This window comes from Octopus sinensis, linkage group LG28, assembly GCF_006345805.1.
Source record: "Octopus sinensis linkage group LG28, ASM634580v1, whole genome shotgun sequence".
Taxonomy (NCBI): Eukaryota; Metazoa; Mollusca; class Cephalopoda; order Octopoda; family Octopodidae; genus Octopus; species Octopus sinensis.
Window position 1 is genome coordinate 10,151,071 of NC_043024.1, and position 16,275 is coordinate 10,167,345.

Sequence of the window (16,275 nt, forward strand, 5' to 3'; positions counted from 1 at the left end):
CCAGCACCATCAGCACCACCACTACCACCACTACCACCACCATCAGCACCACCACCACCACCACCACTACCACCACTACCAGCACCACCACCAGCACCACCGCACCAACACCACCATCACCACCACACCATCACACCACCACCAACCACCACCACCATCACCACCACCACACCACCACTGAGCATACGGCATGTTCAGTAGGGGGTCAAACACCATAGCGAACAGTCGCATAGGGTCCTTCTGTTCCAGACCGTGAAAGATTACCATAAAAGTTTAATCTAAAATCAGTGTGAAATTTTTTAAAGGCTTTGTTTTTTTTAGGGGCATGAAGGGACAAGGGATGGCAAAGGGTCAAAGAAAAGAAATTTCTGACTCACCTATGGCCAGAAATGGATTTCTTTTCTGGTAAGACTGGGAAGTTGGATTCTATCAATTTTGGCAGCTGAATACATCAAAATCACGGTTTGTTACACATGAATCTAATAATAATATAATAATAATAATAATAACTAGCAGTATCGCCTGGCGTTGCTCGGGTTTGTAAGGGAAATAAAATATAAGCATTTTAGAGAGTTACTTCCCTTATATAAACAGAGCAAAAAATGCATTAAAAAAACGAAAAAATGATGGTAATTTTTTTTTAATCGTAGACTCATCGTAGACGCGCGCTAATACCCAGAAGGGCTCGAAATGAATCACGACTATAAGATACCCGATTTTGGTTTAAAACTGCACCGCAAAATGTGGAGTAGTTAGGAATCTAAATCGGTAGTAGACAGACACACACACAACTTCAGTTTTATATATAAAGATGACATGAAATAAAGGTGGTGGTGGTGGTGATGGTGGCGGTTAAAATGTTGTAAAATGGTAGAATTTACCTCTTTGACAATGTAAGAATACATTCGGTAGTTGGTGCTCCATTTTGGTTGAGTTGCATCCACATAGGAAGCAACATCCTTTTGAAGGTCATAGCCATCATCTTTTTGCGCTCATAAAATGCCCCTGTAAAATGTGAAGGACAACAGTAATACAAACAACTATATCCCTTCTTTCCTGAGCGTCAATAATACTTTAATTGTTCCACGTCCTGCGTTGCTGTGTTTTTTTCTCTTTTTTCTGTGTTTTCTTGTTTGGATTAACTTTATATATATATATATATATATACTGAGCTGAGACCCCCTTCGGTCATGACTGACCATGGGATTGCACCTAGAAAGTTACCCTCCAAGGTACAAGTTCGGGTAAGGTTGTTTATGGAATACCAGCAGTCGCCCATCCTTTTGGAGAAGGGGTCCTATCTTGTAGTGCACTGAGACTGTTCTTTCGCGTAATGAAAGAAGGCTTTGGGTTTGATTTAATATTTTCTAACCCAGGCTTCTTTGTCTGCTTTCTCCCTCACATAGGATTGTTGCAGCCTTTTTCGATCTCCATCAGTGTTGTTTTTAGGCGGGACGTTTCGCTACTTTTGGGATGTTGGTTGAGACGATTTGCAACCTTCGTCCATCGTCTCATGAGGAGCTTCCTGTCTCTTGGAATCTTGCTCCTATTGTTTTGGCCTTGTGCTCTGGGACATATTTCTGGCATACGGCCTCCCCGCTCCACGCCATCAGTGTTATCCAAGGGAAAGGCAAAGGGGCCGATACAGCTTGTTGATATATGTTTCGATGGATTAATTAAAATTAAAAATCATTTATCATAATTAGTTACATCTGTGAAAATGGCTTATTAATGAACACTGTTATTTTTAATCTCCTCCTTGAAGAGATTCATACATTATCCCACAATATTTTTACTCTTGTATTAATCTTAGTTTTAACGTATCCATCGAAACGTATGTCGGTGATATAAATGATTTAAATAACCTCTTATGTGTTTGTCTCCATATTCCATTCCTCTTATATATATATAATACATACATACATACATACATACATACATACATACATACATACATATATATATATATATATATATATATATATATATATATTATATATATTCTTTTACTTGTTTCAGTCATTTGACTGCGGCCATGCTGGAACACTGCCCTTTTTTAGTCGAGCAAATCGACCCCGGGACTTATTCTTTGTAAGCCCTTATTCTATCGGTCTTTTTTGCCGAACCACTAAGTGACGGGGACGTAAACACACCAGCATCGGTTGTGAACCAATGCTAGGGGGACAAACACAGACACACAAACACATACATATATATATATATATATATATATATATATATATATATACAACAGGCTTCTTTCAGTTTCCGTCTACCAAATCCACTCACAAGGCATTGGCCAGCCCGGGGCTATAGCAGAAGACACTTGCCCAAGATGCCATGCAGTGGGACTGAACCCAGAACCATGTAGTTGATTAGCAAGCTACTTACCACACAGCCACTCCTGCGCCTATATATATATCACCATCACCGTGACCAACCAGGCTATCAAATGTTGCTACACATCGCTGGTCACGTTGTTTTAGCCTTCCAATGAAGCCACTCTGCTGGCTAAGCGAGCAGGCCAACAGAAGAAAGAGTGAGAGAAAGTTGTGGTGAAAGAGTACAGCATGGATCGCCACCACCACCCCCTGCTGGAACCTCGTGGAGCTTTAGGAGTTTTCGCTCAATAAACACTCACAATGCCTGGTCTGGGAATCGAAACCACGATCCTATAACATGTATATATATATGTTATATATATATATATATATAATATATATATATATTATATATATATATATCGCTATATAAACGGCAGTTTGTCTGTGCGTTTTCTGTGTGTCTGTTTTCTCGTACCCTCACCCTGACCACGGCTTTCAACCGCTTCTGATGAAACTTGACACACCGCATAGCCCAATGTCATAATTCAAAACTAACGCAGCGAAAATTTTGAAAAGTTCCCCCAGTTCTGAAAAAAATCGATAAATTCGACATGGGGGTCGAGAATCAGAAACCCAAACCACAGACTGTCTAGGGGACGCAACTCCACCTTTTTTAACTCTCAAAAAAATTTACCATCATTTTTTTTCCATTTTTTTGCTATTTTTTTCGCTATAACTCTCTAAAATGCTTTATAGTTATTTCCCTTACAAACCTGAGCAACGCCGGGCGATACTGCTAGTATATATATATATGTATATAAAACAATTTAATAAATAAAACATATGCATAAATACATACATATATATACATACCTCCATCTATATGTATATATACATGCATTTATATATATGAGTACAGGACACCACAAATAAACGTAGAACACGAGAAGCGAAAACATAAAATCAAACAAGGAAACGGACTTTTTTAACAACGAAAAAACAGTACAAGACAAACAATACAAGGAATATTCATATATATATATATATATATATATATATATATATATATATATTTTATTTTATTTTTTATTTTATCTAGTTTCAGCTCACGAGCTGCGGCCATGCTGGGGCAACCGCCATTTGGTGTTGCTACATGATTTTACTTCACGAATGCTTTTTAGCAACTGCCATTTGGTGCATGAGAGAGTTCGATGCAGCTGCCCTCATCTGCACCTCCTGCCGTGAAGTTGGTTCATCCGGGACACCTGACAAGAAGAGATCCAGTCCTACTTTAAAGACATCCGCATCGACCCCATGCAGGTCCCTCAGGTTCTTCGGGAGGATATTGAAGAGCTGTGGGCCTCTGAAGCCCAGGCTATCACAGTATCTTGTCCTACATCTTGATGGCAAATTTAGAGTCCTTGGCACCAGATATATATATATGTATGTATGTATGTATGTATGTATTTGGTGAAGCAACAGACATGTTGTATAGAATTGGCTAAAACTGTATACTTACTTGGACATGTATCAGGTGCAACAACGATGATGTTGTGTTCTGCTGCATATCTTTGGAAACCAGATTTTGTTATGAAATTTTGCTCACTACATGTCGCACCTGGTGGGGGAAGAATTTAAAGAGAAAATGAATTTGAACTCAGAACATAAAGTGCCAGAATGAAACTAAGAATTTTGTCAGGTGTGCTAATGGTTCTGACAGATTGTTTACCTTAATAACCCTTTCTACTACAGGCACAAGGCCTGAAATTTTAGAAGCAGGTGGGGGAAGTTGATTAGATTAACCCCAATATACAACTGATACTTAATTTTTTGACTGGCCGTTGGCAGTCTCGTCTGGCACCTGTGCAGGTGGCACGTAAAAAGCACCCACTACACTCACGGAGTGGTTGGCGTTTGGAAGGGCATCCAGCTGTAGAAACACTGCCAGATCAGAATGGAGCCTGGTGCAGCCTCCTGGCTTCCCAGACCCCAGTCAAACCATCTAACCCATGCTAGCATGGAAAGCGGACGTTAAATGATGATGATAATGATGATGATGAATATATATATATATATATATATATATATATATATATATATATATTATATATATATATATATATATATACCGTCCAACCCATGCTAGCATGGAAAACGGACGCTAAACGATGATGATGATGATGATGATGATGATGATGATGATGATGATATATATATATATATATTTCTGTCGAAGAGCGTAGGCTTGAAACGTAAAAGACTTGTTTTATTTCTATTCCTGAGCGCCATACTAATACAATTGTTTGTTTGTATTCCACCTGCCTTCGTCTTTTGTTTATTTTCATAAAGCTTCCTGTTATATATATATATACATATATATATGTGGTGGTTATGGCGATAAAAGTGATGATGACAGCAGTGGTGGTGGTGGTAATAACGATGTTTATAATGATGATGATTATGCTTTAGGTATTAGGAAGGGCATCCAGCTGTAGAAACACTGCCAGATCAGACTGGGCCTGGTGCAGCCATCTGGGTTCCCAGACCCCCGGTCGAACTGTCCAACCCATGCTAGCATGGAAAGCGGACGTTAAACAATGATGATGATGATGATGATGAAAAGGATGAGAGACAAAGTTGACCTCGGCGGAATTTAAACTCAGAACGTAGCGACAGACAAGCTGTGGAAACTTTGCCAAATCCATGCCAGTATGGAAAGCGGACATTAAACAATGATGATGAGGATGATAATATATCATCCCAGAACCATGTGGTTGCTATGCAAGTCACTTACCACACAGCCACACCTATGCCTACACACACACACACACACCACACACACACACACACACACACACACACGACAGGCTTCTTTTAACATTGACCGAGGCCTTGGCATTATGTCGTGCTTAAGAAGAAGCCCCATCAGGCTAAGTAAAATTGCAGTAGTGGCAGATACTGGTGTCACACAAATGGCACCTGAGCCAGTGGCACATAAAAGCGCCCAAAACACTCTCAGAGTGGTTGACATTAGGAAGGGCATCCAGCCTTGTAGAAGCCATACCGGGCCAGTTCAGGGCCTGGTGCAGCCTTTTAGCTTGCCTACCCTCAGTCAAACCGTCTAAACCATGACAGTATGGAAAGCGGAATTAACCCTTTCATTACCGTATTTATTTTGAGATGCTCTGTGTTTCCTTCAATTATTTTAAATATAACAAAGAATTTAGTAAAATAACTTATTTATCATTCAGCTAGTGTTAGGAATATAAATTGTGACTAAGGTTTGGTGGAAGATTTTAATTCAAAACTTATGAAAACAAGACATTTGTACTACAGAACCAGAGCTGGTTTCAGCCGGGTTGGTAATGAAAGGGTTAAACAATGATGATGATGATGATAATATATCATCCCAGAACCATGTGGTTGCTATGCAAGTTACTTACCACACAGCCACTCCTATGGCTATACACACACACACAAACACAACAGGCTTCTTTTAGCATTAGGCTACCAAATTCACTCAAAAGTCTTTAGTCAGCTGGAACTATAGTAGAAGACATTTGTCTAAGGCAGTGCTTTTCAAACTTTTTGCTAGAGTGGAACCCCAAGGAGAGATTCCACTGGCTCGAGGAACCCCTCTGCAATAATTTAATAGTCATATGCACACATATCTGCACAGGAGAATTAAAAATTACTGCAGATTTTAGAACTTTTGTAACTTCTTGCGGAACCCCTGGACTGTACTGGCGGAACCCCAAGGTTCCGCAGAACCCTGGTTGAAGACCACTGGCCTAAGGTACCATGCATCGGAACTGATCCCAGGACCTTGTAGTGGGGAAGTAAATTTCTTCCTGCAGGGCCACAATTTAATGATGATGATGAGGTTGTTGTATCAGAAAGGGTCTGTTGTTCTCCCCTGCCATCTAACCAAGTACCAGTAATTGAATCAGGGACTAAGGGAATTAAACTCACCGGAAAGCCAATAGAGCACAGGAAGTTTGCCAAATTCAGATTTCGCAGGTAAATAAATACCGAATTTCATTTCACATTTCAATTCAGAACTGAAAAGAGAATTTGATTGATAGATGGACAGACGGACAAATGAATAGATAGATGAATAGACAGATAGACAGACAGACAGGCAGACAGACACACAGACATGAATAGATAGATAGACAGTCAGATAGATAGAAAGATAGCTAGCTAGATAGATAGGTAGACAGACAGACAAATGGATGGATGGATGGATGGACAGACAGATGGACGGACAGACAGATAGATAAAAAAATAGATAGATAGATGGATGGATGGATAGACAGATAGATAGATAGACAGACAGACAGACATGAATAGATAGACAGTTAGATAGAAAGAGAGATAGATAGACAGACAGACAGACAGATAGATAGACAGACAGATAGAAAGACAGACAGATAGAAAGACAGACAGACAGAAAGACAGATAGAAAGAAAGACAGATCGATATAAAGACAGATAGATATAGACACACAGATAGACAGAGATAGACAGATAGATAAACAGATGGATAGACAGATAGACAGGTAGATGGATAGATTGATGGAGAGGAGAGAAACAGGTGTGTCTCCTTTTCTTGACTCCATGCGCTAGTCCTAAAATGGGTGCCCCTGTCATACAAGCAGTGTCCTTCACTCCCAATATACTGCAGAAACATGTCTGACCATGGGGAAATATTACCTTGTTTGGAAACAAGTGAGAGTTTGTGACAGGAAGGGCACCCAGTCGCAGAAAATCTGCCTCCAATAAACCGCAAGGTGGACACTGAATGATAATGATGAATAAAGAATGAACCTGACTTTTATTAAAGTACTTCGCATAGATGTTTGTTACCGCTGGGGATAATGGTGAACCAATTGCTATGCCTGCGAAGTGCTGATAAATTACGTTTCAATCTGGAAACAAAGAATTCTTCGGCTCGGTCTTAATATCTCGTTGAGGTTTTCAAACGGTATTTAGTGTGTACATGATTATTATCGTTGAAATAGGTAAGAAGAAAAACAGGTAAAAGAGAGAAGCAGGAAAAACAAAAGAAGGAAGGGTGTTGTTTACCTGGAATGTTTGAAGACTTTCTGGAAGCCTCCAAAACATTTGTTCGATGATACCTGTTCAAGATTACTCATTATTACTTTCAAACTAAGAAACCTGACAAAAGTAGAAAAGAAACAACAGAATGCATGAAAATTCAAGGAATAATGAGAGCAGCCAAGTCATTTAACTATATATATATACATACAGCATATTGTGTGTGTATATCTGTACGCATACATACATATACATAAATACATACACACATACACACACACACACACATACATACATTCATGCATGCATACATACATAAATACATACATACATACATACGTATGTATGTATATATACGTCCCCGTAACTTAGCGGTTCGGCAAAAGAGACCAATAGAATAAGTACTGGGCTTACAAAGAATAAGTCCCGGAGTCGATTTGCTCGACTAAAGGCGGTGCTCCAGCATGGCCGCAGTCAAATGACTGAAACAAGTAAAAGAGTAAAGAGTAAGAGTCTATTGAGGTAAAAAAAACATTCTGTGCCGTATGAAAATGTCCCTCGTTTAAGAAACAGATTAGGTTTATTTACATTTGTGAAGAAAAAAGGATACCCTTCCCCCCACCCCTAACCCTAACCCTAACCCTAAAAGAGATTGAAATGCAATAGATCGATACTAGGGTCATAATTATGGGTGACAATTTCATATGACACCGCTAGAAAAACTGCCGGTCAAACCGAAAAGATCCCTAACCCTAACCAACCCTAACCCTAAAACAGATTGAAATGCAATAGATCGATACTAGGGTCATAATTATGGGTGACAATTTCATATGACACTGCTAGAAAAAACTGCCGTTCAAACGGAAAAGATCCCAGCTCGGAGCTAGAAAAACAAATCTTCTTTTGAATAGCGTTAAAGGGTTAAAGAAACCACGACCACCACCACTATACAGCGGGGAGGGTTGCTGATGTTAATCCTTAAGCATTCAGATTACTCAGTCAAATGCAATACTCATATAAATTACATTGCTTTGAATTCATCATGCATTATTTTGGAGCTTAGATCTTTTGATGAGGTTACTGTTAATTTTCGTAATGATATGGTAGGGTTGGTATTTAATCAACCATGCTAACAGGTTGATGGTGTTACCACAGCCCGTTTTCCCAGTGAGTAAACATCTAGAGCAGAGGTTTTCAACCAGGGTTCTGCGAGCCAGTGGAATGTTTCCATGGGGTTCCGCTCCCGCAAAAAGGTTGAAAAGCACTAATATATACATATATATATATATATATATATATATATATATATATATATATATATATATATATATAATAATAAATATTAGGGAATAAATCCAAATTTACATGGAAAATCAGATTTAGGATTGAATCCAATTTTATAGTAAAATATTATATAATATTAATAGAGACAAAACCACTATTTTGCAAATCAAACAAAGAAGACTTAATCCAATACATAAAAAAATTTTAATATAAATTAAATAAAATTATATTCGCCACTACAATTGTTTCATGTCTCTTCTCAGGACATTCATCAGGTGGATTTCAGATGAATGTCCTGAGAAGAGACATGAAACAATTGTAGTGGCGAATATAATTTTATTTAATTTATATTAAACTTTTTTATGTATTGGATTAAGTCTTTCTTTGTTTGATTTGCAAAATAGTGGTTTTGTCTCTAATTAATATTATATATATATATATATATATATATATATATATTAGTGGTTTTCAACCAGGGTTCCGCCAGTACAGTCCAGGGGTTCCGCAAGAAGTTACAAAACTGCTAAAATCGGCAGTAATTTTAAAGTCTCCTGTGCAGATATGTGTGCATAAGACTATTAAATTATTGCAGAGGGGTTCCTCGAGCCAGTGGAATGTTTCCTTGGGGTTCCGCTCCAGCAAAAAGGTTGAAAAGCACTGATCTAGAGATTCATGGGGTATATGACACAATAAACAGCTTAGAAAGTACGGTGTTTTATCAACTTTAATTAGGTTACTAATTATAATTTATGCCAGCTGATACAAAGACTGTCTGTCTTATCTGTGACAAAGTATTTACACAGAGTCAGTCTACCTGTCATATACAATAGATCTCCTTTAAGTCTGACATTTTCACAGCCTTTTTTTTACTTGGAGAGGAAGGTAAGAAAGAAGGGGATTTTTCACTGCCACCACCAGCACCACCACCAGTAAATTTATTGAAAGGAGGAGGAGTAGAAGGAGCAGAGCAATGACAGACCAAGTGAAAAGGCTTATAGTACTAAGGGCGGAAGGCGGTGAGCTGGCAGAAGCGTTAGCACGCCGGGCGAAATGCTTAGCGGTATTTCGTCTGTCGCTACGTTCTGAGTTCAAATTGTTTATCCTCTCTGTGTTTAGCCCCTTGTGGGTAGTAAAGAAATAGGTATTTCGTCTGCCGTTACGTTGTGAGTTCAAATTCCACTGAGGTCGACTTTGCCTTTCATCCTTTCGGGGTCGATAAATTAAGTACCAGTTACGCACTGGGGTCGATATAATCGACTTAATCCGTTTGTCTGTCCTTGTTTGTCCTCTCTGTGTTTAGCCCCTTGTGGGTAGTAAAGAAATAGGTATTTCGTCTGCCGTTACGTTGTGAGTTCAAATTCCACTGAGGTCGACTTTGCCTTTCATCCTTTTGGGGTCAATTAAATAAGTACCAGTTACACACTGGGGTCAATATAATTGACTTAATCCGTTTGTCTGTCCTTGTTTGTCCTCTCTGTGTTTAGCCCCTTGTGGGTAGTAAAGAAATAGGTATTTCGTCTGCCGTTACGTTGTGAGTTCAAATTCCACTGAGGTCGACTTTGCCTTTCATCCTTTTGGGGTCAATTAAATAAGTACCAGTTACACACTGGGGTCGATATAATCGACTTAATCCGTTTGTCTGTCCTTGTTTGTCCTCTCTGTGTTTAGCCCCTTGTGGGTAGTAAAGAAATAGGTATTTCGTCTGCCGTTACGTTGTGAGTTCAAATTCCACTGAGGTCGACTTTGCCTTTCATCCTTTCGGGGTCGATTAAATAAGTACCAGTTACGCACTGGGGTCGATATAATCGACTTAATCCGTTTGTCTGTCCTTGTTTGTCCTCTCTGTGTTTAGCACCTTGTGGGTAGTAAAGAAATAGGTATTTCGTCTGCCGTTACGTTGTGAGTTCAAATTCCACTGAGGTCGACTTTGCCTTTCATCCTTTCGGGGTCGATTAAATAAGTACCAGTTACGCACTGGGGTCAATATAATTGACTTAATCCGTTTGTCTGTCCTTGTTTGTCCTCTCTGTGTTTAGCCCCTTGTGGGTAGTAAAGAAATAGGTATTTCGTCTGCCGTTACGTTGTGAGTTCAAATTCCACTGAGGTCGACTTTGCCTTTCATCCTTTCGGGGTCGATTAAATAAGTACCAGTTACGCACTGGGGTCAATATAATTGACTTAATCCGTTTGTCTGTCCTTGTTTGTCCTCTCTGTGTTTAGCCCCTTGTGGGTAGTAAAGAAATAGGTATTTCGTCTGCCGTTACGTTCTGAGTTCAAATTCCACTGAGGTCGACTTTGCCTTTCATCCTTTCGGGGTCGATAAATTAAGTACCAGTTACGCACTGGGGTCGATATAATCGACTTAATCCGTTTGTCTGTCCTTGTTTGTCCCCTCTGTGTTTGGCCCCTTGTGGGTAGTAAAGAAATAGGTATTTCGTCCTCCTTTATGGTCTGATTTGAAATTTTACCGAATAAATTTTGTAAAGAAAAAAAAATAATTAACCAAAGTTATAAAGAAAATGCTGAACAGGAATATTAAAGCGAGTTTAGTATTCGATCAGTGGTTTATTTTATCGACATCGTATGGGCAAAATGGAAAGCTGACCTTGACAGAATATTTAAAAAAAAATATAGCTAGAGGTATTTATCTGGGGTTGATAAAATAGCGATTCTTCCAACGTCTGCGAGAATGTTTAATTGAATATTTAGAATCTCAGTTAAATACTGAGATTTGAGTTATTTATTATACACATATGGTGCTCAAAACAAGTGAGAGGTGGGGGAAACGGTCGTTTCCGTTAGAAACAGAGAGAGAAACCCGATAAACCCTAAACTAAATACTATAAGGGGTTTAAAGTCCAACTACTACGCTATAAATCAGTCTAGCTCATTCACTAAAAACTAACGGTTAACATTTTATAGGCCGCAAACCGACGAAGCCTGCTAAATATACCACCCCAAAATCATCGCAGGACGTGTTAGATAATATGATCTTGTTTGCTGTACATAAGAGAAAGATAATTAAGGGTCGGAACGTTTTTGGTTTATAGGCTGTACGTATAAAAGCGTGATGTAAGCCGGTTCACAGACGTATTTAACGGGGGTCGATTTGGGGCTTATTAATTTGTTACACCACGATAATATTGATAATTAAACTGTGTAAATAATTAAATACTTAATATAGTTAGCGTTTTTTCTTCTACACGAGCAGAGGAAGTTAATATATAAAAAGATACAGAGAAATAAAGGAACTGTATGCCGGTTCATAGATGTATTTAACCGGGGTCGATTTGGGGCTTATAAATTATTTACACCAAGATAATATTGATAATTAAACTGTGTAAATAATTAAACACTTAATATAGTTAGCGTTTTTCTTCTACACGAGCAGAGGAAGTTAATATATAAAAAGATACAGAGAAATAAAGGAACTGTATGCTGGTTCATAGATGTATTTAACCGGGGTTGATTTGGGGCTTATAAATTTGTTACACCAAGATAATATTGATAATTAAACTCTGTAAATAACACAACGTAACAATTTTCGGATCTTTTGGGTTTGAACGGCAGTTTTTAACATAATTTCTAGGTAACTAAAAAATGTTAAACTTTGTATACTGGTAGAATGTGTTTATAAAACATCTTTTTCTCTTGGCTTTATTGAGAAAATTCTATAGATTGTAAGATATTTGTTGGTGTGTTTATGTCCCCGTCACTTACAAAGAATAAGTGCTGGGGTCGAGTTGCTGGATTAAAGGTGGTGCTCCAGCATGGCTGCAGTCAAATGACTGAAACAAGTAAAAGAGAGAGAGTATGTGTTACATTGTGTAATTTGATCTTGTTTGCTGTACATAACAGAAAGATAATTAGGGTCGGAACGTTTTTGGTTTATAGGCTGTACATATAAAAGCGTGATGTAAGCCGGTTCATAGATGTATTTAACCGGGGTTGACTTGGGGCTTATAAATTTGTTACACCAAGATAATATTGACAATTAAACAGAGGAATCTTTTCATTTTGAACGGCAGACGTCAACACAATTTCTAGTTAACTAAACACTTTTAAACTTCGTATAGTGGTAGAATGTGTTCATAAAACATCTTTTTCTCTTGGCTTTATTGAGAAAATTCTATAGTTTGTAAGATATTTTGTCTGAAAATCCGAGCATTTCGGCAATTTTAACCAATCGATTACCTCCATTCAACTAAAATTATTTGCTGCGTCTAAAACTGAGACAACATCCTGTAACTAACCCTAAACCTAACCCTAACCCTAAATTTTTTTTCTTAATTGTTAAATTAATTTAATTCCATTGCTTTAGTTTTTTTTTACTCGCGTAACAATTAAATTAATTTAACAAGTAAGAAAAAAAAATTTAGAGTTAGGGGGTAGGTTTAGGGTTAGTTACAGGATGTTGTCTCAGTTTTAGACGCAGCAAATGATTTTAGCTCAAAAGAGAGCATAGGATTGGTTAAAATTCGAAAAATTAAACTACGTTAAACAAACAAATTACAGTTTTCTCAAGAAAACCAAGAGAAAAAAATGTTTTATTTTGACACATTCTACCAGTATATGAAGTTTTAAAGAGTTTAGTTAACTAGAAATTGTGTTGAAATCTGGCCTTCAAAAGGAAAAGATTTTAAAATGTTTTATTTTTACACATTCTACCAGTATACGAAGTTTTAAAGTGTTTAGTTAACTAGAAATTGTGTTGAAATCTGGCCTTGAAAAGGAAAAGATCCAAAAAGGTTTTATTTTGACACATTCTACCAGTATACGAAGTTTTAAAGTGTTTAGCTAACTAGAAATTGTTGAAATCTGGCCTTGAAAAGGAAAGGATCCAAAAATGTTTTATTTTGACACATTCTACCAGTATACGAAGTTTTAAAATGTTTAGTTAACTAGAAATTGTGTTGAAATCTGGCCTTGAAAAGGAAAAGATCCAAATTGTGTAAATAATTAAACACTTAATATAGTTAGCGTTTTTCTTCTACACGGGCAGAGGAAGTTAATATATAAAAAGATACAGAGAAATAAAGGAACTGTATGCCGGTTCATAGATGTATTTAACCGGGGTTGATTGGGGTTTATAAATTTGTTACACCAAGATAATATTGATAATTAAACTGTGTAAATAATTAAATACTTAATATAGTTAGCGTTTTTCTTCTACACGAGCAGAGGAAGTTAATATATAAAAAGATACAGAGAAATAAAGGAACTGTATGCCGGTTCACAGATGTATTTAACGGGGTTGATTTGGGGCTTATAAATTTGTTACACCACGATAATATTCACAATTAAACTGTGTAAATAATTAACCCTTTAGTGTTTAAACTGGCCAAATCCGGCCCAATATATTCTACATATTTTATATTCAAACTGGCCATATCCAACCTCTCACACCTAACCTACATTGACAGTCTAAAAATAAACAATCACATCATTGAAACCTCAAAGCTATGAGATAATGCATGATTAATTAAAAACAATTTAAATAAAAAAGCATTATATTTAACAGTAATCTGAACACTAAAGGGTTAAACACTTAATATAATTAGCGTTTTTCTTCTACACAAGCAGAGGAAGTTAATATATAGAAAGATACAGAGAAATAAAGGAACTGTATGCCGGTTCATAGATGTATTTAACCGGGGTTGATTTGGGGCTTATAAATTTGTTACACCAAGATAATATTGATAATTAAACTGTGTAAATAATTAAACACTTAATATAGTTAGTGTTTTTCTTCTACACAGGCAGAGGAAGTTAATATATAAAAAGATACAGAGAAATAAAGGGTCAATTAAGAGCTTAATTACGTACCTGCGTCCAAAGGAAAAAGTTTCGAACTTAGGAAAGCTAGGTGCGTTAGAAACAACAGGACCTTCCCATTTGTCTCTCTTGCCTTGTCACATGTCTTTTCTTTTGTGACCAACCAATGAGATACCCTTGCTAGAAATAGCTCCTAAATTTCATTCAAATTAGAGTGCAAATAACCGCTCCACTAGTTTTCGCTTTGGTTGTTTGTAATTTAGAATAAAAATTACCATGGTTCAATTAGTAAATAGGTTAACATTGACATTCATGCAAGTGCAATGTGGGTCTATCGTGTACCTTGACTACGAACTGGTATTTATCTTCATTGTGTCTGAACATTCTTCTAGCGTCCTATTATAGACCTCTTTCTATACTCTGCATTTTATGCACACACATACACTTTGTATACATGACGGCCTATTCTTTTATTCTTTTATTCTTTTATTCTTTTATTCTTTTACTTGTTTCAGTCATTTGACTGCGGTCGTGCTGGAGCACCGCCTTTTTTTAGTCGAGCAAATCGACCCTGGGACTTATTCTTTGTAAGCCCAGTACTTATTCTATCGGTCTCTTTTGCCGAACTGCTAAGTGACGGGGATGTAAACACCGGTTGCATCGGTTGTCAAGCAATGCTAGGGGGACAAACACAGACATACACACACACATTCACACACACACACACACACACACATATATATATATATATATATATATACGACAGGCTTCTTTCAGTTTCCGTCTACCAAATCCACTCACAAGGCATTGGTCGGCCTGAGGCTATAGTAGAAGACACTTGCCCAAGGTGCCACGCAGTGGGACTGAACCCGGAACCATGTGGTTGGTAAACAAGCTACTTACCACACGATGGGCTTCTTTCAGTTTCCGTCTACCAAATCCACTCAAAAGGCTTTGGTCGGCCCGGGGCTATAGCAGAAGACACTTGCCCAAGATGCCATGCAGTGGGACCGAACCCGGAACCATGTGGTTGGTAAACAAGCTACTTACCACACGATGGGCTTCTTTCAGTTTCTGTCTACCAAATCCACCCAAAAGGCTTTGGTCGGCCCGGGGCTATAGCAGATGACACTTGCCCAAGATGCCACACAGTGGGACCGAACCCAGAACCATGTGGTTGGTAAACAAGCTACTTACCACACGATGGGCTTCTTTCAGTTTCTGTCTACCAAATCCACCCAAAAGTCTTTGGTCGGCCCGAGGCTATAGCAGAAGACACTTGTCCAAGATGCCACGCAGTGGGACCGAACCCGGAACCATGTGGTTGGTAAACAAGCTACTTACCACACGATGGGCTTCTTTCAGTTTCTGTCTACCAAATCCACCCAAAAGTCTTTGGTCGGCCCGAGGCTATAGCAGAAGACACTTGTCCAAGATGCCACGCAGTGGGACCGAACCCAGAACCATGTGGTTGGTAAACAAGCTACTTACCACACGATGGGCTTCTTTCAGTTTCTGTCTACCAAATCCACCCAAAAGTCTTTGGTCGGCCCAAGGCTATAGCAGAAGACACTTGTCCAAGATGCCACGCAGTGGGACCGAACCCAGAACCATGTGGTTGGTAAACAAGCTACTTACCACACAGCCACTCCTGCGCCTATTATTATGTCTATTATTATGTTAACATGTCTTATGTTAACATAAGTAGAATCCTTCTCTTATACATTCTACATTCTATATGTGACACACAGACACACATGTTAACATATAAATAAAATCTTCTCTTATACATTCTACCGGTTGTGTCTCTCTTTTCCTTCTGGCACTTTTAC

General features: G+C 38.1%; 1 protein-coding gene across 1 annotated transcript in view; it reads right to left on the bottom strand.

Moving 5' to 3' along the window:
- LOC115225663 (S-formylglutathione hydrolase-like) overlaps window positions 1–14,611 on the bottom strand; it is a 30,702-nt gene extending 16,091 nt beyond the window's left edge. The window contains 7 exon segments of the mRNA XM_036514534.1: window positions 378–442; window positions 882–985; window positions 988–1,005; window positions 3,844–3,942; window positions 6,297–6,385; window positions 7,412–7,504; window positions 14,495–14,611. Of these exon segments, the coding sequence (XP_036370427.1) occupies window positions 378–442; window positions 882–985; window positions 988–1,005; window positions 3,844–3,942; window positions 6,297–6,385; window positions 7,412–7,482 (446 nt within the window). The 5' untranslated portion in view covers window positions 7,483–7,504; window positions 14,495–14,611.
- Between the last annotated feature and the right edge of the window lie 1,664 nt (window positions 14,612–16,275).